Source organism: Scyliorhinus torazame, chromosome 6 (assembly GCF_047496885.1).
Source record: "Scyliorhinus torazame isolate Kashiwa2021f chromosome 6, sScyTor2.1, whole genome shotgun sequence".
Lineage (NCBI taxonomy): Eukaryota > Metazoa > Chordata > Chondrichthyes > Carcharhiniformes > Scyliorhinidae > Scyliorhinus > Scyliorhinus torazame.
The window spans coordinates 38,568,219-38,591,583 of record NC_092712.1 but is presented as its reverse complement, the minus strand read 5'-3'; the positions used below and the strand labels follow the sequence as shown (position 1 = coordinate 38,591,583).

At 48.7% G+C, this 23,365-nt stretch overlaps 1 protein-coding gene across 3 annotated transcripts in view; it reads left to right on the top strand.

Moving 5' to 3' along the window:
* The window catches only part of LOC140424757 (sodium channel protein type 1 subunit alpha-like), a 702,944-nt gene that overhangs the window by 656,661 nt on the left and 22,918 nt on the right, over window positions 1-23,365 (top strand). For all 3 annotated transcript variants that reach the window (XM_072508138.1, XM_072508136.1, XM_072508137.1), the window contains one exon: window positions 22,211-22,264. In XM_072508138.1, coding sequence (XP_072364239.1) covers window positions 22,211-22,264 — 54 coding nt within the window. The remainder of the gene's footprint in view (window positions 1-22,210; window positions 22,265-23,365) is intronic.

Here is a 23,365-nt window from a genome sequence, read left to right as displayed (position 1 = left end):
AATGGAGTTTTGTCCTTCACTGCTAGAGGGATGGAGTTTAAAACTAGGGAGGCTATGCTGCAATTGTATAAGGTGTTAGTGAGGCCACACCTGGAATATTGTGTTCAGTTTTGGTCTCCTTACCTGAGAAAGGACGTACTGGCGCTGGAGAGTGTGCAGAGGAGAGTCACTAGGTTAATCCCAGATCTGAAGGGGTTGGATTACGAGGAGAGGTTGAGTAGACTGGAACTGTACTCATTGGAATTTAGAAGGATGCGGGAGGATCTTATAGAAAAATATAAAATTATGAAGGTAATAGATAGGGTAGATGCGGGAAGGTTGTTTCCACTGGCGGGTGAAAGCAGAACTAGGGGCATAGCCTCAAAATAAGGGGAAGTAGATTTAGGACTGAGTTTAGGAGGAACCTCTTCACCCAAAGGCTTGTGAATCTATGGAATTCCTTGCCCAGTGAAGCAGTTGAGGCTCCTTCATTAAGTGCTTTTAAGATAAAGATAGATAGTTTTTGGAAGAATAAAGGGATTAGGATTATGGTGTTCGGGCCGGAAAGTGGAGCTGAGTCCAAAAACGATCAGCCATGATCTCATTGTATGGCGGAGCAGGCTCGAGGGGCCAGATGGCCTACTCGTGCTCCTAGTTCTTATATTCTTATGAAACTCACGCCGGCCGGACTCGGCGGGCACTCGGCCCGTTGAGGCGTGGAGAATCGGCGGTGGGGCCACTTTCAACGGCCCCGACTGGTGCGGCGACGATCCCGTGGGTGCCTGAGAATCAGCGCCGGAGAATCGGCTGGCCGGTGTCGGAGCGGCGTGGCACGATTCTTGCGCCCCCTTCCAGGGATTCTCTGACCTGGCGCGGGGTGGGAGAATCCCACCCAACATGTTTCCACCATCCTTTTGGACAGTGCATTCCAAACCTGGTATGAATTGGAATTGTGCAGAACAGAGGGTCAAAGCTTGAACTAACCATCTGCAGTGAGTTAGCTACCCTCTTTGGGCAGCACGGTGGCATAGTGGTTAGCACTGCTGCCTGACAGTGCCAGGAATCCAGGTTCGATTCTGGCCTTGGGTGACTGGCTGTGTGGAGTTTGCGTGTCCTTCCTGGATCTGCGTGGGTTTCCTCTATGTGCTCCGGTTTCCTCCCACAGTCCAAAGATGTACAGGTTAGGTGTGGTTACAGGAATAGGGCTGGGGATTTGGCCTAGGGAGGGTGCTTTTTCAGTGGGTCGGTGCAGACTCGATGGGCTGAATGGCCTCCTTCTGCACTTTAGGGATTCTATGGATTTGGCCTCTATTGCAAGGGGATTGGAATATAAGAACAAGGAAGTCTTGCACTGTGCAGTTTTTGTCTCCATATTTAAGGAAGGGTATGTTCATAATGGAAGTGAGACAGCAAAGGTTCAATAGATTGGTTCCTGGGCAGCACGGATTGGCCTATGATGAGAGGCTGAGTAGACAGACCAAACCCATTGGAGCTTAGAAGAATGAGAGGTGATCTCATGAAAACATCCGAGATTCTGAAAGGAAAAAGGATTTGAGCTTTTTCATCAATATTTGCTTGATTTTAAAATGCTCCGGTTTCCTCCCACAGTCCAAAGGTGTGCAGGTTAGGTGGATTGGCCATTATAAATTGGCCTTAGTGTCCAAAATTGCCCTTAGTGTTGGGTGGAGGTGTTGACTTTGGGTAGGGTGCTCTTTCCAAGAGCCAGTGCAGACTCAATGGGCCGAATGCTTCTGCATTCTGCACTGTAAATTCAATGATCATCTATGATTAATCTAGGACAAAGGTTCGGCACAACATCGTGGGCTGAAGGGCCTGTTCTGTGCTGTATTTTTCTATGTTCTATGTTCTAATCGCTTATTGTCACAAGTAGGCTTCAAATGAAGTTACTGTGAAAAGCCCCTAGTCGCCACATTCCGGCGCTTATTCGGATTGGCCGGCACGGGAATTGAACCCGCGCTGCTGGCATTGTTCTGCATTACAAGCCAGCTGTTTAGCCCACTGTGCTAAACCAGCCCTAGTATTTCCGCTTTGAAATATTCTCGCCATCATTGAACTCTCCTTGATACCTCCTTCCTCACTGTAGGTTCAGCTTAAACCAGCCTCAGTTCATTCTTTCAAATCAATAGCACATCTCTCTGAATTCATCCTATTTAGACTATGCCCATCCCTCCTGTAACAACCTGATTTACATAAATTGATACGGGCCACTCAACCTCATTGGTCCATGCTCCGTGGGAGCCCTGAACAGATTTCATGTCAATGAGGAAATTAACAGCCTGCCTTAGGGCTGCCGTCCCTATAAGAAACCTGTGGGAGCTACTGGCCAGGCTAGGGGACTGGACCCTCTTCAGTCCCTGTAGTGTTACCAGGAGCAATGATCTCTGCTGGAAATGTATCCAGCCCAGAACCGCATCATGGACGCCACCCTGAGGCCATGAAAGTGGGCTTGGAGTTTCCTGGGCCAGTCGGACAGGTGATTAGTGAGGGCATGGTTGGGGCCCAGCCTTAGCTGTTGGGGGGGGGTGGGGGGGGGGGGGGGGTGAACAAGGACTCCCAAGGTTAACGTGCAGGTTCAGTCGGCAGTTAAGAAGGCAAATGCAATGTTATTATTCATGTCAAGAGGGCTAGAATACAAGACCAGGGATGTACTTCTGAGGCTGTATAAGGTTCTGGTCACACCCCATTTGAAGTATTGTGAGCAGTTGGGGATTGAGGGTGATTTAGAGATGTGGATCAGAAATTGGCTAGCTGAAAGAAGACAGAGGGTGGTGGTTGATGGGAAATGTTAAGAATGGAGTTCAGTTACAAGTGGCGTACCACAAGGATCTGTTCTGGGGCCGTTGCTGTTTGTCATTTTTATAAATGACCTAGAGGAGGGCGCAGAAGGGTGGATGAGTAAATTTGCAGACGACACTAAAGTCGGTGGTGTTGTCGACAGTGCGGAAGGATGTTGCAGGTTACAGAGGGACATAGATAAGCTGCAGAGCTGGGCTGAGAGGTGGCAAATGGAGTTTAATGTAGAGAAGTGTGAGGTGATTCACTTTGGAAGGAATAACAGGAATGCGGAATATTTGGCTAATGGTAAAATTCTTGGAAGTGTGGATGAGCAGAAGGATCTCGGTGTCCATGTACATAGATCCCTGAAAGCTGCCACCCAGGTTGATAGGGTTGTGAAGAAGGCCTATGGTGTGTTGGCCTTTATTGGTAGAGGGATTGAGTTCCGGAGTCATGAGGTCATGTTGCAGCTGTACAAAACTCTGGTACGGCCAGAGTATTGCGTACAGTTCTGGTCACCTCATTATAGGAAGGACGTGGAAGCTTTGGAACGGGTGCAGAGGAGATTTACCAGGATGTTGCCTGGTATGGAGGGAAAATCTTATGAGGAAAGGCTGATGGACTTGAGGTTGTTTTCGTTAGAGAGAAGAAGGTTAAGAGGAGACTTAATAGAGGCATACAAAATGATCAGAGGGTTAGATAGGGTGGACAGTGAGAGCCTTCTCCCGCGGATGGAAATGGCTAGCACGAGGGGACATAGCCTTAAACTGAGGGGTAATAGATATAGGACAGAGGTCAGAGGTAGGTTCTTTATGCAAAGAGTGGTGAGGCCGTGGAATGCCCTACCTGCAATAGTAGTGAACTCGCCAACATTGAGGGCATTTAAAAGTTTATTGGATAAGCATATGGATGATAATGGCATAGTGTAGGTTAGATGGCTTTTGTTTTTTGACTTCCCATGTCGGTGCAACATCGTGGGCCGAAGGGCCTGTACTGCGCTGTATCGTTCTATGTTCTATGTTCTATATTTGGTATTTTCCTCCGTGTGTTTGCTCCAATGTGCGGAGCAATACTTCAGTAGCCTCTGAATACAACAGAGGCATTCCACCCAGGAGCCTTGAACCTGCCCTTGTGCTGGGAAGAGATGCATCACGGGGCAGGATTGTCCTCTATCAGATAGCCCTAATGGGCTGGTTTAGCACAGTGGGCTAAACAGCTGACTTGTAATGCAGAACAGGGCCAGCAGCGCGGGTTCAATTCCCATACCGGCCTCCCCGAACAGGCGGCGGAATGGCGACTAGGGGCTTTTCACAGTAACTTCATTGAAGTCTACTTGTGACAATAAGCGATTATTATTATTATTATTATTATTATTATTATTATTATTATTAATAATGCATCATGGGATCGCTGGAATATTTTCCTCTGTGATGATACAAATGCACAAACCCGTCTACAGATTGACCTGAATATAATTAATAATCTTTATTGTCGCAAGTAGGCTTACATTAACACGGCAATGAAGTTACTGTGAAAATCCCCTAGTCTCCACATTCCGCACCTGTTCGGGTACACGGAGGGAGAATTCAGAATGTCCAATTCACCTAACAGCACGTCTTTCGGGACTTGTGGGAGGAAACCGGAGCACCCGGAGGAAACCCACGCAGACACGGGGAGAACGTGCAGACTCCGCACAGCCAGTGACCAGAGCCGGGAATCGTACCTGGGACCCGGGCGCTGTGAAGCAACAGTGCTAACCACTGTGCTACCGAACCGTGAATATGTTACATCACAACAAAATGAGCAGGCATGGCTTCAATTCGCCTGAAGAAACTTCCCATTGCCTTGTTTGTCACTTTCTACACTACTGCCAGCTTCAGAACAGCAGCCGAGGTGCAGAAACATTTGCCCAGATAGTGCAAACAAAACACACTCACTTGATTTGATTGTCACATGTACCGAAGTACAGTGAAAAGTATTTTTCTGCGGCCAAGGAAACGTACACAGTATGTACGCAGTAGACAAAAAGGGAAAGGGTCTGCCTGAGAGAGCTCGCAGAGAGTCACCATGGTCCGCCTCCAGCTTGGGGAAAAAACTTGCTGCCTTTTGCCTGTTGCGTCTGAGTTTAGGATATGGGTGTATTGTAATACTGTTTTAAAGAGAGCTACAGGAACAAGTGGGCCGATTGACCTGTGCTGCCTAAAACACATGTACATCACTAAAAGAATCACAATGAAGGCCTTCTATATGCGAAACAATTAGTTTGTAGGTGCCTATTATTTTCACACAATCACCCAGCTGACTTGAGATGCTCTCAGTGGAACATTCCCCGATACCTTCCTCCTCTTAGCTTCATCGAACGGCTGCTGCATTTGATTCATTGGTTTATGCGTCTCTGAGCAACCCGCCTTTCAGTTCCACACCAGCCCTCCTGTTCCAACTCAGCGATGCACAGAATCACAGCACTTAATTTGCATTTGAAACGTTCAATCACCCAGATGTAACAGGCAGTCTAAAATTAACACCTTTGAGGCATGAACAAACAGAAGTGCTTCGCTCTGATAGGATTTGCTTTTGTTGTTCTAATGTGGGGAGCTTTGTTTAGATACAGTCTTGCACGGCACGCACTCCATCGCTAATCCTCACAAAGTGAAATGGACATTATTTTTAATTACTTTAGAATGTTTTGGTTTTACCCTCGATCAGGATGAGCTCATCCAACTCCCTGCTATCCATATCCTAGCTCGGGCAAAGAGCTATTCATCTATTAACCTCGTGTTCACTCGCCTGTGTTAGTTCCCGGTCTGCTAAAGCCTTGATTTTAAAAATTCCGACTGCTTTTACGTTCTCTCCATTGCCCCAGCCCTCAGAATCTCCTCCAGCCCTAAAACCTGAACAAGGGGCGGGATTCTCCGCAATCGGCGCGATGTCCGCCGACCGGCGCCAGAAACGGCAGGAATCAGTCTGGCATCGCGCCGCCCCAAAGGTGCGGAATTCTCCGCATCTTGAGGGGCCGAGCCCTCACCTTGAGGGGCTAGGCCCGCGCCGGAGTGATTTCCGCCCCGCGGGCTGGCAGGAAAGGCCTTTGGCGCCCCGCCAGCTGGCGCGGAAATGACTTTGCCGTGCGACGCATGCGCGGGAGCGTCAGCAGCCGCTCACGGCATCCCCGCGCATGCGCAGAGGAGGTCTCTTCCACCTCCGCCATAGTGAAGACCATGGCGAAGGCGGAAGGAAAAGAGTGCCCCCACGCCACAGGCCCACCCGCGGATTGGTGGGCCCCGATCGCGGGCCAGGCCACCGTGGGGGCAGCCCCCAGAGCCAGATCGCCCTGCACCCACCCCAGGACCCCGGAGCCCGCCCGCGCCACCTTGTCCCGCCGTTCGAAAGGTGGTTCAATCCACGCCGGCTGGCGTGGGTTGACAGCGGCGGGACTTCGGCCCATCGCGGACCGGAGAATTACCGGGGGGTGGGCCCGCCGACCGGCGCGATTTCCGCCGACCGGCGGGGCGCGATTCCCGCCCCCGCCGAATCTCTGGTGGCAGAGAATTCGGGACACGGCGGGGGCAGGATTCACGCCAGCCCCCGCCGATTCTCCGACCAGGTGGGGGGTCGGAGAATCGTGCCCAAGTTCTCTAGCCACGCCCAATTCTGGCCACTTGCACATCCCCAGTTTTTGCTCTTCATATTTGGAAAAAAATGATGTAATTGCATTAGAAGCAACACGGTAGCATAATAGTTAGAACTCAGGCTTCACAGCGCCAGGGTCCCAGGTTCGAATCCCTGCTGGGTCACTGCCTGTGCAGGTTAGGTGGATTTGCCATGCTAAATTGCCCTTAGTGTCCAAAAAGGTTAAGAGAGGTTATTGGGTTAGGGGGATAGGGTGGAAGTGAAGGCTTAAGTGGGTCGGTGCAGACTCCATGCACTGTATGTTCTATGGCGTATGTAAGCAGCTCATAGAAGGTTAATTCGACTCATTGCTGTGATGAAGGGCTTAACTTATGAAGAAAAGTTGAACAGGAAAAGGGAGCAAAGGATAGACCCAATGGTTACAGGTCAGTCAGTCTGACATCGATGCGGGACAAATTATCATAATCAATTCTGAGGGATAGAATAAACTGTCATTGAGGAAGGCACAAATTAATCATGGAGCTTCTGCAAGGATGTATTAAGGGAAGGTCATGTCTCACTGATTTGATTGAGGTTTTTGAGGAAGTAGCAAGGAGGATTGACAAAGGTAGTACAGTTGATGTGATTTCCAGGGATTTTAGCAAGGCTGTTGACAGGGTCCCACGTGGCAGGCTGGTTAAAAAAATAAAAGCCCATGGGAATCCAGGGGAATGTAACAAAATTGGTTCAGTGACCGGAAACACAAAGCGTAATTGTTGATGGATGTTTTTGTGACTGGAAGGTTGTTTCCAGCAGAGCTCAATACGAGGCTACTGCTTTTTGGGGTCTACGTTAATGATCTGGAAGCAAATATAGGGGATCCAGAAATTTGCAGATGACACAAAAATGGGCCATGCGGTAGAATCATAGAATCATAGAATTTACAGTGCAGAAGGAGGCCATTCAGCCCATCGAGTCTGCACCGGCTCTTAGAAAGAGCACCCCACCCAAGGTCCACACTCCACCCTATCCCCATAACCCAGTAACCCCACCCAACACTAAGGGCAATTTTGGACACTAAGGGGCAATTTAGCATGGCCAATCCACCTAACCCGCACATCTTTGGACTGTGGGAGGAAACCGGAGCACCCGGAGGAAACCCACGCAGACACGGGGAGAACGTGCAGACTCCGCACAGACAGTGACCCAAGCCGGGAATCGAACCTGGGACCCTGGAGCTGCGAAGCAATTGTGCTGCTGCAAACTTCAGGAAGATCTGGAGGAAGGAACTGAAGTCACTGTTGTTAAGTTTGCAGATGAGGGGGCAGCACGGTGGCGCAGTGGTTAGCACTGGGACTACGGAAGCTGAGGACCTGGGTTCGAATCCCGGCCCTGGAACTCCGTGTGGAGTTTGCACATTCTCCCCGTGTCTGCGTGGGCTTCACCCCCACAGCCCAAAGATGTGCTGGTTAGGTGGATTGGACAGTCTAAAATTGCCCCTTATTGTAAAAAAATAATTGGTTACTCTAAAAAAAATTTTTAAATTTAAAAATAAAAAAGTTTGCAGATGATACAACGATCTGGAGAGGGACAGGTAGTATTCAGGAAGCAGGCGGGCTGCAGGCGGTCTTGGACAGGCTGGGAGAGTGGGCAATGAAGTGGCAGATGGAATACAACGTGGAAAAGTGTGAGGTTATGCAGACACGATGGGCCGCGTGGCCTCTTTCTGTGTCTTAAACTCTCTTATCATTCTGTGATTCTAGCTTGCCTTTCTACCCACTGAAGTTCAGAAGAATGAGAAGTAATCTCTTTGAAGCATACAAGATTCTGAGGGGCTTGAACGGGTGGATACCGGGAGGATGTTGCCTCTCGCGGGGGAGACTAGAGCTCGGGGACACAGTTCGACAGAGTGAGGAGAATTCTTTTTGTCTCACAGGGTCATTAGTTTGTGGAATTCTCTTCCCCAGGAAACAGTAGAGGCCGGGTCATTGAACTTATTCAAGGCAGAGTTCGATAGGTTTATGGTAGACAACTGGGGGGGGGGGTCAAGAGTTATGGGGAGGGGCCGACAGGAAACTGGGGTTGAGACCACAACCAGATAAGGCACAAACCTATTGAATGGTAAAACAGGCTCGAGGGGCCGAATGGCCTACTCCTATTCCTGAGTCCCGTGTTCCTGCATTCCTAGGTAATTGCTCCACATCTGGTGGGCATGCCTTCAACATACTGGACCCTCCTTAAATCTCTCCTCCTCTCTACATTAAAGGTACCAAATGAATGCTGGTTGTTGGCAGATGTTAAGGGTATTTACCTCAGAGCATGCAAGAAATGTTCCTGGATTCAGGAACAATCACCCCTACTGACTAGTCCAGGGATTCCTGCTGCAAAGTGTGCTTGTGGGTTTGAAAGTGCTGCTGGCTAGAGGCCAGAAGCTTGTCAGCCGATATATCCGCGTTTAATGCAGGATCGATGCTCCCTTTTTGTGAGGCTTCAGAAAGAGAGGCATGCCCTAGGGAAACATATATCTTTCGGGGAAAGTAAGATCTTAAAAAGTGCTTCTCTGCAGGGATAATACACAAGTGTCAAAATCGTTGACAGATTTGAAGGGATTTTAGCATTAATTCCCTGGGATGCAGTGAATGTTGAGTTCCTTAGGCTGTTTACTAATTGCTCAATAATGCTGTGGAGTGAAAGCTAGGGCTGAGCTCTCCACTCATACAACCGTGAACCATATTTGTTAAGAGCACAGCACATTTCAGGTATAGCGCTCTTGTGCATCTGTGTTGCCACAGAGGCCTTGGTGTGAGTCCGGAGATGGGGGACTTGAGTAACCAGATAGCTTGGCATAGGCGGGCCTGTTCCCCTTAGGTGGTGAGAATGGCAGGAGGTGTCCAAAATCATGAGGGGTCTGAATAGAGTCGATGGGGAGAAATTGTCCACATTGGCGGAAGAGAACCAGAGGACATTGCCCTAAAATGACTGAAAGAACCAGAAACGACGTGCAGATTTTTTTTTTTTCACGCAGTGGGTGGTTAGGAGGTGGAATGACCTGCTTGAGAACGTGATGAGGGCAGATTCAATTCTAGCTTTCAAAAGGGAACTGGACAATTACCTGAAGGGAAAACGTTTGCAGGGAAACGACGGGGTGAGGGGGAGACGAGCTGAGTTGACCTCTCAAAGAGACAGCACAGAGGTGAAGAACCGAATAGCCTCCTTCTATCCTGTAACCATTGGTGGCCTCTACATCGAACCGTAGAAAAACTTACAGCACAGAAGGGGGCCATTCGGCCCATCTTGGCCATGCCAGCTCGAGGACACCCCAGGTGCCCTCCTTATCGCACCTTCCTGCACCCTGTCCACAGCCCTGTAGCTTACAGCACTTAAGGTGCAGATCCAGGTACTTGTTCAAAGACCGTAAGACCATAAGACATAGGAGCGGAAGTAAGGCCATTCGGCCCATCGAGTCCACTTCACCATTCAATCATGGCTGATTTCAACTCCATTTACCCGCTCTCTCTCCATAGCCCTTAATTCCTCGAGAAATCAAGAATTTATCAACTTCTGTCTTAAAGACACTCAACGTCCCGGCCTCCACCGCCCTCTGTGGCAATGAATTCCACAGACCAACCACTCTCTGGCTGAAGAAATTTCTCCTCATCTCTGTTCTAAAGTGACTCCCTTTTATTCTAAGGCTGTGCCCCCGGGTCCTAGTCTCCCCTGCTAATGGAAACACCTTCCCTACATCCACCCTATCTAAGCCATTCATTATCTTGTAAGTTTCTATTAGATCTCCCCTCAACCTCCTAAACTCCAATGAATATAATCCCAGGATCCTCAGACGTTCATCGTATGTTAGGCCTACCATTCCTGGGATCATCCGTGTGAATCTCCGCTGGACCCGCTCCAGTGCCAGTATGTCCTTCCTGAGGTGTGGGGCCCAAAATTGCTCACAGTATTCTAAATGGGGCCTAACTAATGCTTTATAAAGCTTCAGATGTACATCCCTGCTTTTATATTCCAAGCCTCTTGAGATAAATGACAACATTACATTTGCTTTCTTAATTACGGACTCAACCTGCAAGTTTACCTTTAGAGAATCCTGGACTAGGACTCCCAAGTCCCTTTGCACTTCAGCATTATGAATTTTGTCACCGTTTAGAAAATAGTCCATGCCACTATTCTTTTTTCCAAAGTGCAAGACCTCCCACTTGCCCACGTTGAATTTCATCAGCCATTTCTTGGACCACTCTCCTGAACTGTCTAAATCTTTCTGCAGCCTCCCCACCTCCTCAATACTACCTGCCCCTCCACCTATCTTTGCATCATCGGCAAACTTAGCCAGAATGCCCCCAGTCCCGTCATCTAGATCGTTAATATATAAAGAGAACAGCTGTGGCCCCAACACTGAACCCTGCGGGACACCACTCGTCACCGGTTGCCATTCCGAAAAAGAACCTTTTATCCCAACTCTCTGCCTTCTGCCTGACAGCCAATCATCAATCCATGTTAGTACCTTGCCTCGAATACCATGGGCCCTTATTTTACTCAGCAGTCTCCCATGAGGCACCTTATCAAAGGCCTTTTGGAAGTCAAGATAGATAACATCCATTGGCTCTCCTTGGTCTAACCTATTTGTTAGGGTCTCTGTCTCCACCACCAACTCAGGCAGCGAATTCCAGACTCCCACTGCCCTCTGCATAAAAACGTTCTTCCTCATGTCCGCTCTACACCTTCTGCCATTTATCTTGACTCTGTGTCCTCTGGTTCTAGAATTCTCCACCACGGGAAACAATTTTATTCTGTCCACTCTAATCTATCTCTTCCCCTCATAATTTTGTACACCTAATTTAAGTCACCCATCAGCCTTCTTTGTTCCAAGGAAAACAACGCCAACCTGAGGTGTGGACTTGGATAGGGTGCTCTTTCCAAGAGCCGGTGCAGACTCGATGGGCCGAATGGCCTCCTTCTGCACTGTAATTTCTATGATCTATCCAACCTCGGCTCGTAGCTACACTTTTCTAGCCCTGGTAACATTCTTGTAAACCTCCTCTGCACACTCTCCAAAACTATAATGTCCTTCCTATAATGTGGTGACCAGAACTGCACACATTTCCTCTCCAGTTGTGGCCTCTCCAGTGTTTTATACAATTGCAAGATTATTCCCTTATTTTTATATTCTATATCTCTGCCAATGAAGGAGAGCATTCCAAATGCTTTCTTTACAACCTTGTCCACTTGACTTGCTGTCTTTAGGAACCTGTGTACCTGTAAGCCAAGATCTCTCACTTCATCAACCCCCCATAGCATATTCCCATTTATTGTGTACTCCCTACAACTTTTTGACCTCCCTAAATGCATGACCTCACACTTCTCTGTGTTAAATTCCTTCTGCCATTTTATCACCCAGTCCACCAATCCATCTATATCATTTTGGAGATTATAGCTATCTTCTACACTGTCCACCATTCAGCCAACCTTTGTGTCATCTGCAAATTTCCCAATCATGAGAATAAGAGGATGATCAGAGTGAGAGTAGGGCCAATCAGGGATAGTGGAGGGAATGTGTGCCTAGAGTCTGAGGTGATAGGGGAGGCCCTAACTGAATATTTTGCTTCAGTATTCACTAGAGAGAGGGACCTTGTTGCTCGTGACAACAGCGTGAACCAGGTTAAGAGGCTCGAACAGGTTGATATTAAGATGGAGGATGTGCTGGAAACTTTGAAAAGCATCAGGATAGATAAGTCCCCTGGGCCAGACGGGATATACCCAAGGTTACTACAGGAAGCAAGGGAGGAGATTGCTGCACTGTTGGTGATGATCTTTACTCTCCACTGGAGTAGTACTGGATGATTGGAGGGAGGTGAATGTTGTTCCCCTGTTCAAGAAAGGAAATAGGGACTTCCAGTGGCGGCCATGGAGGAGTAGGTCACACATTTGATAGCTCCCGCCTGTGACGGACCTTTGGACCTTTTTACCCCGTTTTTTTCCGGATTTTATGGGATAAATCGGTGAAGAGTGAGACAGTGAGGAGAAATCCCCCTCCGGTGTGTGGAGAATTGGACCAGAAGTGGCCGTGTGAGAAGACAAAGCCCTATAAGAGAGACGCAAGCAGAGATGGTAACACGGGACAGCATGGCAGGCAGCAGGGCCGTGTGGAGACGGCACAGTGGTCAACGGAGCAGCTGGGGAAGTTTTTCGAGGATAGCTTCGCCAAGCTGAAGAAGGACACGCTGGACCCAATTAAGGCTTCGGTTGATCAAGTGGTGCAGAATCAGAAACCCACGGGAGAGCGATCCAGGAGGTGAAGAAAAAGATGTCTGAGCACGAATGGTACATAACCGTGCTGGAAACCAAGGTGGAGATGATGAACGACCGCCAGAAAAGAATGCAGGAGAAGCTGGAGGACCTGGAGAACAGGTCCAGGAGGCAGAATCTGAGAATTGTCGGCCCCCCTGAAGGCAGTGAGGGATCGGATGCAAGGACTTATGTGACGGACATGCTGGAGAAATTGATGGGGGCTGGGGCGTTCCCTCGGCCCCTGGAAGTGGACAGAGTGCACAGTGCCCTCACGAAGAAGCCCCGAGCGAACGAGCTGCCGAGGGCGATGGTGGTATGCTTTCACAATTTCCTGGACAAGGAACACGTTTTGCGGTGGGCCAAAAAAGAACGGAGCAGCAAGTGGGAGAACTGTGAGCTGCGCATTTATCAGGACCTGGGAGCGGATTTGGCCAAGAGGCGAGCTGGGTTCAATCTGGCAAAAACAACCCTCTTTAAGAAGGGGGTGAAGTTCAGGATGCTGTACCCAGCCCGCCTGTGGGTCACACACGAGGATCGGGACTTCTACTTTGAAACACCAGACGAAGTATGGACTTTTATTAAAGAAAAGAGGCTGGAGGCAAATTAAAAGACACTGAAGCCTTGGAGAAGTACTGTGGCGGTCATTTGTTGTGCTGGATTGTATAAATATAAGTTGTGCTATGTGTAATAAGAGGCTGTTTGGATGGTTAAAGGTAACTTTGTCTTGCAGGGTGCGCGTTAGAGGGGGGATGGGCTTTGGGGATGGTTCTGTTTTTTGGGTGTGTTTTCTTTTCTAAAGTGGCTGTTTCTTCACTTTTTTTCTGATGTTTGTTTACTGGAGAATGTGATGCTTTTAAAATGTTTATCGATATGGGGGGAGAGAACAATGGGGAGACAGACTGCTTGGTGCCAGGGGTGGGCGCTATCAAGTCAGCATGGGTCAGCTGACTCTTGGAAGCACAGTGGGGGGTGAGTAGGTGTTAAGCTGGAGCTTGACTGGGGGGTTGGGTTTTTAGTGTTGTTGCTAGGGGGGAGGGAGGGAGGGAGCTGCTTTGCTGACAGGGGAGGAACTGTTACTAGGGGACAAATGGGAGGTTGGGAATGACGACTGCCCGAGTGGGGACTCGAGGAGGCGGAGGGCGTGAGGATGCTGCCTGGACTGAAGGGCATGCCTTATGAAGAAAGGTTGAGGGAGCTAGGGCTTTTCTCACTGGAGCGAAGAAGGAAGAGAGGTGACTTGATAGAGGTGTAGGTGATGAGAGGCATGGAGAGAGTGGATAGCCAGAGACTCTGCCCCACGGCGGAAATGGCTGTCACGAGGGGACATAACTTTAAGGTTCTTGGAAGAAGGTATGGGGGAAGAGTGGTGGGTGTGTGGAATGCACTGCCAGCAGAGGTGGTGGAGTCAGAGTCATTCGGGACATTTAAGCGACTCTTGGACAGGCAGATGGACAGCAGTAAATTGATGGGGTGTAGGTTAGGTTGCTCTTAGATTAGGATAAGTGGTCGGCACAACATCGTGGGCCGAAGGGCCTGTACTGTGCTGTACAGTGCTGTTCTATCTTCCACGTTCTGTGCTCCCCACGCTCACGTCCAAATCGTTAATATATAACACAAACAGTCAGAGCCCCAACACGTGGACGACACGGTAGCACAGTGGTAAGCACTGTTGCTTCACAGCACCAGGGTCCCAGGGTCGATTCCCGGCTTGGGTCACTGTGCGGAGTCTACACGTTCTCCTCCGGGTGCTCCGGCTTTCTCCCACAAGTCCCGAAAGACGTGCTGTTAGGTAATTTGGACATTCTTACATTAACACTGCAAAGCCCCAAGTCGCCACACTCCGGCGCCTGTTCAGGTACACAGAGGGAGAATCAGAATATCCAATTCACCTAACAGCACGTCTTTCAGGACTTGTGGGAGGAAACCAGAACAACCGGAGAAAGCCCACGCAGAAAGGGGGAGAGCGTGCAGACTCCGCACAGACAGTGGCCCGAGCCGGGAATTGAATCTGGGACCCTGGAGCTGTGAAGCAACAGTGCTAACCACTGTGCTATCGTGCCGCCTGTATCCACTGTCATGCCTGCCAATCTAATGCCTCCCAATTGAGGGGCATTGCCAATTATAAGGATTATTCTTTCTCCCGTTTAATCAGTTGCCCCTACCCACCCCCCACCCGCCTTTGATGGGCAGTTAGAGCTCATGCAGTTACCTCACTAATTGATAAGACAATGTGAAACAGCTTTGATTGGAAACCGTAAAAAGCAAAGGCATTCCTCGGGTACCTCTGAATTTCCGGACTTAGCTCTTTACTACTGCATTTATACTGCTCAGCGAGATATGCATTAGTACTGCTCAGCGAGATATGCATTAGTACTGCTCAGCGAGATATGCATTAGTGCTGCTCAGCGAGATAGGCATTAGTACTGCTCAGCGAGATATGTATTAGTACTGCTCAGCAAGATATACATTAGTACTTTTCAGCGAGATATGCATTCGTACTGCTCAGCGAGATATGCATTAGTACTGCTCAGCAAGATATGCATTAGTACTGCTCAGCGAGATATGCATTAGTACTGCTCAGCGAGATATGCATTAGTACTGCTCAGTGAGATATGCATTAGTACTTTTCAGCGAGATATGCATTCGTACTGCTCAGCGAGATATGCATTAGTACTGCTCAGCGAGATATGCATTAGTGCTGCTCAGCGAGATAGGCATTAGTACTGCTCAGCGAGATATGTATTAGTACTGCTCAGCAAGATATACATTAGTACTTTTCAGCGAGATATGCATTCGTACTGCTCAGCGAGATATGCATTAGTACTGCTCAGCGAGATATGCATTAGTACTGCTCAGCGAGATATGCATTAGTACTGCTCAGCGAGATATGCATTAGTACTGCTCAGTGAGATATGCATTAGTACTTTTCAGCGAGATATGCATTCGTACTGCTCAGCGAGATATGCATTAGTACTGCTCAGCGAGATATGCATTAGTGCTGCTCAGCGAGATAGGCATTAGTACTGCTCAGCGAGATATGCATTAGTACTGCTCAGCGAGATATGTATTAGTACTGCTCAGCGAGATATGCATTAGTACTGCTCAGCGAGATATGCATTAGTACTGCTCAGCGAGATATGCATTAGTACTGCTCAGCGAGATATGCATTAGTACTGCTCAGCGAGATATGCATTAGCACTGCTCAGCGAGATATGCATTAGTACTGCTCAGCGAGATATGCATTAGTACTGCTCAGTGATATGCATTAGTACTGCTCAGCGAGATATGCATTAGTACTGCTCAGCGAGATATGCATTAGTACTTCTCAGCGAGATATGCATTAGTACTGCTCAGCGAGATATGCATTAGTACTGCTCAGCGAGATATGCATTAGTACTGCTCAGCGAGATATGCATTAGTACTGCTCAGTGATATGCATTAGTACTGCTCAGCGAGATATGCATTAGTACTGCTCAGCGAGATATGCATTAGTACTTCTCAGCGAGATATGCATTAGTACTGCTCAGCGAGATATGCATTAGTACTGCTCAGCGAGATATGCATTAGTACTGCTCAGTGATATGCATTAGTACTGCTCAGCGAGATATGCATTAGTACTGCTCAGCGAGATATGCATTAGTACTGCTCAGCGAGATATGCATTAGTACTGCTCAGTGATATGCATTAGTACTGCTCAGCGAGATATGCATTAGTACTGCTCAGCGAGATATGCATTAGTACTTCTCAGCGAGATATGCATTAGTACTGCTCAGCGAGATATGCATTAGTACTGCTCAGCGAGATATGCATTAGTACTGCTCAGTGAGATATACATTAGTACTGCTTCGAGAGATACGTTGAAATGCCAGACATTAAATGGATCGCCGAGAGGCATTTTAATTGTCAATCAGGTTGTGTGATTTTTGTGGATTTGGATAAGGCGAGGAAACTGGAGTCCTTTTAGTTTTTATGCACAATGACGGTTTCTCAAAACCTTCAAAAATATAGATTTCTCTGCATTTTACATAATCAGTGACTCCACTTCAAGAAGCACTTTGTTGGATATTTTAAGCTGGCCTGAGGTTGTGAATGGCGCTGCGTAAATACCAGTTATTTTAGCACCTACAATGTCAACAACACAACAACGGAGCAGCTGCAGCTGTTACTTGTCATTGCATTTCCCCTCAGAGGACAACCCTGGATATTTCACAAACTTTATTCATCAAATCCCTTCCTATCAATATTCCCGCTTTAAAACAAATTTGGATGCCTACAGTGCAGAAGGAGGCCATCCAATAGGGCAGCACGGTAGTATAGTGGTTAGCACTGTGGCTTCACAACGCTAGTGTCCCAGGTTCGATTCCCTGCTGGGTCACTGTCTGGGCAGAGTCTGCACGTTCTCCCCATGGGTTTCCTCCGACTGCTCCGGTTTCCTCCCCCAGTCCAAGGATGTGCAGGTTGGGTGGATTGGCCACGATAAATTGCCCTTCGTGTCCAAAAAAAGGTTAAGAGGGGTTATTGGATTAGGGGGGATAGGGGGGATAGGGTGGAAGTGAGGGCTTAAGCGGGTTGGTGCAGACTCGATGGGCCGAATGGCCTCCTTCGGCGTTCTATGTTCAGCCCATCGAGTCTGCACTGACCCTCCAAAAGAGCACCCTCGGTGATGCGACCATCAATTCACTCGAAGCCACATGGAGAAGTAAACCATGGTTTTAATCAGCTTAGAACTGAGCCTGCCTGTGACCGGTACAACACTGAAGGCGGCCCCGCAGGTCAGCAACTCTTATACTTCCTGTAAAGGGGGTGGAGCCATGAGCGGAGCCCGTACATGCCCCAACATATCCCCTGTGGGTGAAGCCACACAATAGCCCATAGGTAGCGCCCACGGGGTTAATAACATAACACAGTGCACTGGTGAATTATCAGTAATTATACATTCACCACACTTGGGCCACTCCCCTGCCCTACCCAACCTGTTGGACACCAAGGGATAATTTATCATGGCCAATCCCCCGAACCTGCACATCTTTGGACTGTGGGAGGAAACCCACGCAGACATGGGGAGAACGTGCAAACTCCACAAAGCCAGTCACCTGAGGTCGGAATCTGGTTACTGGCGCTGTGAGGCAGCAGTGCTAACCACTATGTCACCGTGCCTCTCTAAAATACGACTTCATAATATTTCTTACCTGTCCTATTTTGTATCCCTAATTGAGCAGCAGTATTAAGAAGAGGAAGCGGTAGGCGGAATTAGGAGAATTCATGTTGTTCAGGGAGGGGATCAGACCGATGTGGGGTATCTCAGACTGCATTGGGCGTGGAGGGGCCAGTTTATGATTGATTTAGTGGGCCCACGTATTGAAACATTCCCCCGGTTTCTGAGTGGAAGATCAATCTCGGCCTCCTCCTGAGGTCCCAACATCACAGATGCCAGTCTTCAACCAATTTGACTAACTCCATAAAAACCACTGAGGGCACTGGATACTGCAAAGTCTTTGAATTCTGACAAAATCCTGACTGTAGCATTGAAAATTTGTATTCCAGAGTTAGCCACACCCATAACCAAAGTTAGACCAACACAGCTATGGCACCAGCATCTCTCTGACAATGTGGAACATTGTCTAGGAATGCCCTATCCTTAAAAGGAAAGACAAAGGCAATGTGACTGATTACCACCCCATCAATCTTCCACTTTCAATCATCAGCAATGTGATGGAAGCTGTTTTTGACAGAGCGATTAATTACTATTTATATACCAATTTCCTGCTAATCAATGCTCAGTTGAGGTTCTGTCAGGGCTACCCAGCTCCAAACCTTGGTTCAAAGATGTGCAGGTTAGGTGGATTGGCCATGCTAAATTGCCCTTGGTGTCCAAAATTGCCCTTAGTGCTGGGTGGGGTTACTGGGTTATGGGGATAGGGTGGAGGTGTGGACTTGGGTAGGGTGCTCTTTCCAAGAGCCGGTGCAGACTCGATGGGCCGAATGGCCTCCTTCTGCACAGTAAATTCTATGTAAAAAACATGGGCAAAAGAGTAGAACTCAAGATGTGAGGTGAGAGCGACTGCCCTTGACATCAAGGTATTTGACCAAGTGTGGCATCAAGGAGCTCGAGGAAAACTGGAGTCAATGGGAATCAAGCAGAAAAAACTCTTCTGGTTGCAGTCGTACATAGCACAAAGGAAAATGGTTGTGCTTGTTGGAGGTCATTCATCTCTGTCTGAAGACATCATTGCAGAGTTCTTCAGGGTCGTGTCCTCATACATTTCAACTGCTTCATCAATCACCTTCCCTCCATCGTAAAGTCAAAAGTGGGGATGTTCGTTAATGACTGCACAATGTTCAGCACCAATCGTGACTCATCAGATATGAAGCAGTTCATATGCAGCAAGACAATGGGTAGGCAGTGGCATAGTGGTATTGTCACTGGACCAATAAACCAAAGACCCAGAGTAATGGTCTGGAGACACAGACTCCCATCACTGCAGATGCTGACATTTGAATTCAACAAAAATCTGGAAGTAAAAGCCGAATGATACGATTGATGATTGTTGTAAAAGCCCATCTGTAAAATCCTTTCTACAAGGAAATATGCCGAGCTTACCTGGCTTGGCCTACAAGTGGCTCTAATCCACAGCAACATGGCCGACTCTGAACTGCCCCCTCATGGGCAATTAGGGATGGACAATAAAAGCTGACCCAGCCAGCGACACCCACGTCCCATGAACAAATTAAAAAATCCAGGCTTGAGTTGATAAGTGGCAAGTAACATTTGGGCATCACAAGTGCCAGACAATGACCATCTTCAAAAACACAGCATCTAACTATCTCCCCTTGACATTCAACCATTACTGAATCCCCCACTATCAACACCCTGATAGTTAACATTGACCAGACATTGAACTGGACCAGTCATATAAATATTGTGGTTACAAGAGCCAGTCAGAGACTGTGAATACTGCAGAGAGTAACCCCCCTCCTGACTCTTCCAAAGCCTGTCCACCATCTACATTAAGGTGGAAGTCAGGAGTGTGATGGAATATTCTCCACTTGCCTGGATTAACGCAGCTCCAACAACACTCAAGAAGCTTGACACCATCCAGGAGAAAGCAGCCCACCTGCGTGTCACCCCATGCACCACCTTAAACATTCAACCCCTCCACCACTGACACACAGTGGCAGCAGTGTGTACCATCTAAAAGATGCACTGTAATAACTCAATAACATGTTCCAAACCCACAACCTCCACCACCTAGAAAGACAAGCGGAGCAGATACATGGGAACACCACCCGCAAATGTTCCTCCAACACACACCGTCATCCTGACTTGGAACTATTTCACCGTTCCTTCACTATCGCTGGGTAGAAACACCAGGGGCCCCTACCCGGCAGGGCGGGCGGTCCCGGCGTCGATGAGTGGCGTGAACCACTCCGGTGTCGGGCCACCCAGAGGGTGCGGAATCCTCCGCACCTTCAGGGACTAGGCCGGCGCCAGCGGGGTTGGCGCCGCGCCAACCGGTGCGGAAGGGGCTTGGCGCCACGCCAACCGACGCCGAAGGGCCTCCGCCGGCCGGCGCGAGTTCGCGCATGCGCGGGAGCACCAGCGCGTGCTGATGTCATCCCAGGACATGTGCAGGGGGGGGTCGTCTCCGCATCGGGCGTGGCGGATGTCCACAGCAGCCGTTGCGGAGGGAAAGAGTGCCCCCACGGCACAGGCCCGCCCGCGGGTCGGTGGGCCCCGATCGCGGGCCAGGCCACAGTGGGGGCACCCCCTGGGGCCAGATACCCCGCGGTCCCCCCGAGGACCCCGGATGCCGCCCGCAGAGCCAGGTCCCGCCGGTTAGTACCAGGTCTAATTTACGCCGGCGGGACCGGCCTAAAACGGGCGGCTGCTCGGCCCATCCCCATCGCAGGCCTGAGAATCGCCGAGGGGCCGCTGCCAGCGACCGCCAACGGGCGTGGCGCGATTCCCGCCCCTGCCAAAACCCTGGCGCCAGAGGATTCGACAGCCGGCGGGGGCGGCATTCACGCCGCCCCCTGCCGATTCTCCGCCCGGCGGGGGGGTCGGAGAATCCCGCCCCAGAATTGCCTTCCTGACCTACCAGATGGACTGCGGCGGTTTAAGAAGGCGGCTCTCTACCACCTACCTGAGGGCAGCTAGGGATGGGCAATCAAAGAATTTCACCAGAAATCCATTAATATCTCTATTCACAGAAACAAATGAGTATACCGTATGCACAGTCACTAAATTGTAAGTAATGAGTTGTTCAGAGGGGAGCATTAAAAGGTCACTACTGTGAATAAGCCAATTTACCTGCTGTTCCATTGTAGTTAATCTAAATCAGAAATACATTAACCCAACCTTTCAGGGCCATTGCAGCGCCATTAATATTTTCATGCTCGTGGTAACTTCACTCCGTTGCCCAAAAGTAAACCTTTGCAACAGTAAATTGTATCATTAATCATGTTTCTAGAATGCTATTACTGTTCGAAAGTGGGAGATATTACAAAATACTAATGGATGCATAGCACGACGCAAATCAGACAGTAAACTCAAAAGTCTGCACGTGCGCAGTTCAACACGGACATCTTGCAAATCGCAACAACTGGCAGACATACCGTTCAACCACAGGGTAGGGCAGTCCTCAGCAATAGACCGTCCACCAAGTCCTTTACTCACCTTCACAGTATCACAGAATTGTTACGGTGCAGAAGGAGGCCATTCGGCCCATCGTATCTGCATCGGGCCTCCAAATGAGCATCATGACTTAGTGTCATTCCCCTGCCTATTCCCAGTAACCTCTGGGCATTGTTTCTATTTGAATAACCATTGAATGTCCTCTTGAATGCCGCGATTGAACCTGCCTCCACCAAGCTGCCAGGCAGTGAATTCCATCCCCACAACAATTGTTGTGGGAAAAGTTTTTTTTCTCACATCGCAGTTGCTTCTTTTGCAAATCACTTTAAATCTGTGCCCCCTCGTTCTCGAGCCCTTTACAAATGGGGACAGTTTCTCCCTCTCTCGTCTGTCCAGCCCCCTGATGATTTTGAACATTGCTATAAAATCTCGTCTTAGCCTTCTTCTCTGTGGGGAGGACAGTCCCAACCTCTCAATAGCTGACGTTTCCCATCCCGAGAATCGTCTCACCTTAACCACCTCAATTCGATCTTCCCTTAATCTTCTATATTCAGGGGAACATACACCTCGTCTCTGCAACATGTCGTCATAATTTAACCTTTTTAGCCCCGATATCATCCTGGTGAATCTGCACTGCACCCATTCCAAACCCAATACATCCTTCCAGAGGAGGGGGCCCCAAGTTTGAATGCAATATCTCAAACCCTCTATTGGAGTTTTAACTTTCTTTAAATATTTGTTCACTAGCGTTTAGTGATTTCTGCCCTGAGATCCTTTAATCTCTCTGACCCTCTGGAGTTTCTAACTTCTCATCACTGAGAAAATTTTTTCATCTAATCTTTCTGAGGAAAATTCAAAACCTGCAGCCCTTTAAATGTTTTCCCTCTTCTTTTCCAGGCAACATTCAAAGGCTGGATGACCATAATGTACGCTGCCGTCGACTCACGGAATGTAAGAAAATAATATCATGTCTTTGTTATGTTCCAATTTCAAATTATGTCGGGGAGCATTAGGTGTTGCTCATGAATGGAGGGAGGGAGGGGGAGACCTTATCTACCCTTCCCAGCCCTGCACAACATCTCAACTGCGTAGGTGCATTGGAGAGTTTAGTTGCTTGAGCAGGTGGCCAAGGCTTTACGCCCTCTGTACCGCACTGACAGTATCGGCCTTCAAGTAATCCTGCGTTGTTCTGTCACCCACTCATCTTACAATGTGCCCAGAAGTGACAAGCCAGGAGCATCAGCTCATTTTGTTGCTATTCGCACAAGGACATTCATTTTGTTTCACTGATAGAGGGGAAGCCAGCCAAACGCTTCCCGAATATAATTCCGCAAGACACCATCATGCTTGGCTGGTTAGCTTTGAAAGCAGACCAAGGCAGGCCAGCAACATGGTTCAATTCCCGTAACAGTCTCCCCGAACAGGCGCCGGATTGTGGCGACTAGGAGCTTTTCACAGTAACTTCATTTGAAGCCTACTTGTGACAATAAGCGATTTTCATTTTCATTTCATGAACCTGTCGTTTCGATAAGGAGCTGATCGCATCACTCAGAAACATCTCAAAGTGTTCAGCTTGCAATCCATTACGCTGAAGTCTACATGGTTCACCCACGGAAGGCTTTAAAGTTATGGAAGGTTTTGATAGAGTAGACAGACACAAGGAGAGGCCAGAATTTTACCAGCTCCTTGACGATGGGTGGGGAAGGCAGCTCCAAAGATCTCCCCAAAGGATGAGCCCCTCTGTCCCCCGGCCCCCTTCATTTTCCATTTTCTTTAACACTCGCCTGTCAGGACCTCGAGGTCTCCCGTCTGCCTCAGCCGCGCCCACCTTTCCAGATGGTATTTCTGAAGCTTCGAAGTTCGCAGTGCTCTGTGACAATGTGGAGACTGTATGGTAAACGAAGGGTTAACAATTTTATGTAAATGCATCTAACCACCAGATGGTGATCAAGAGCAGTCACGTAGATCATGTGACACCCTTGATCCTGGGAGAAGGTGTTTAGTTGTGTGTTCAGGAGATCTGTAGATAGAGTTACAGCATAGTTTAATTTA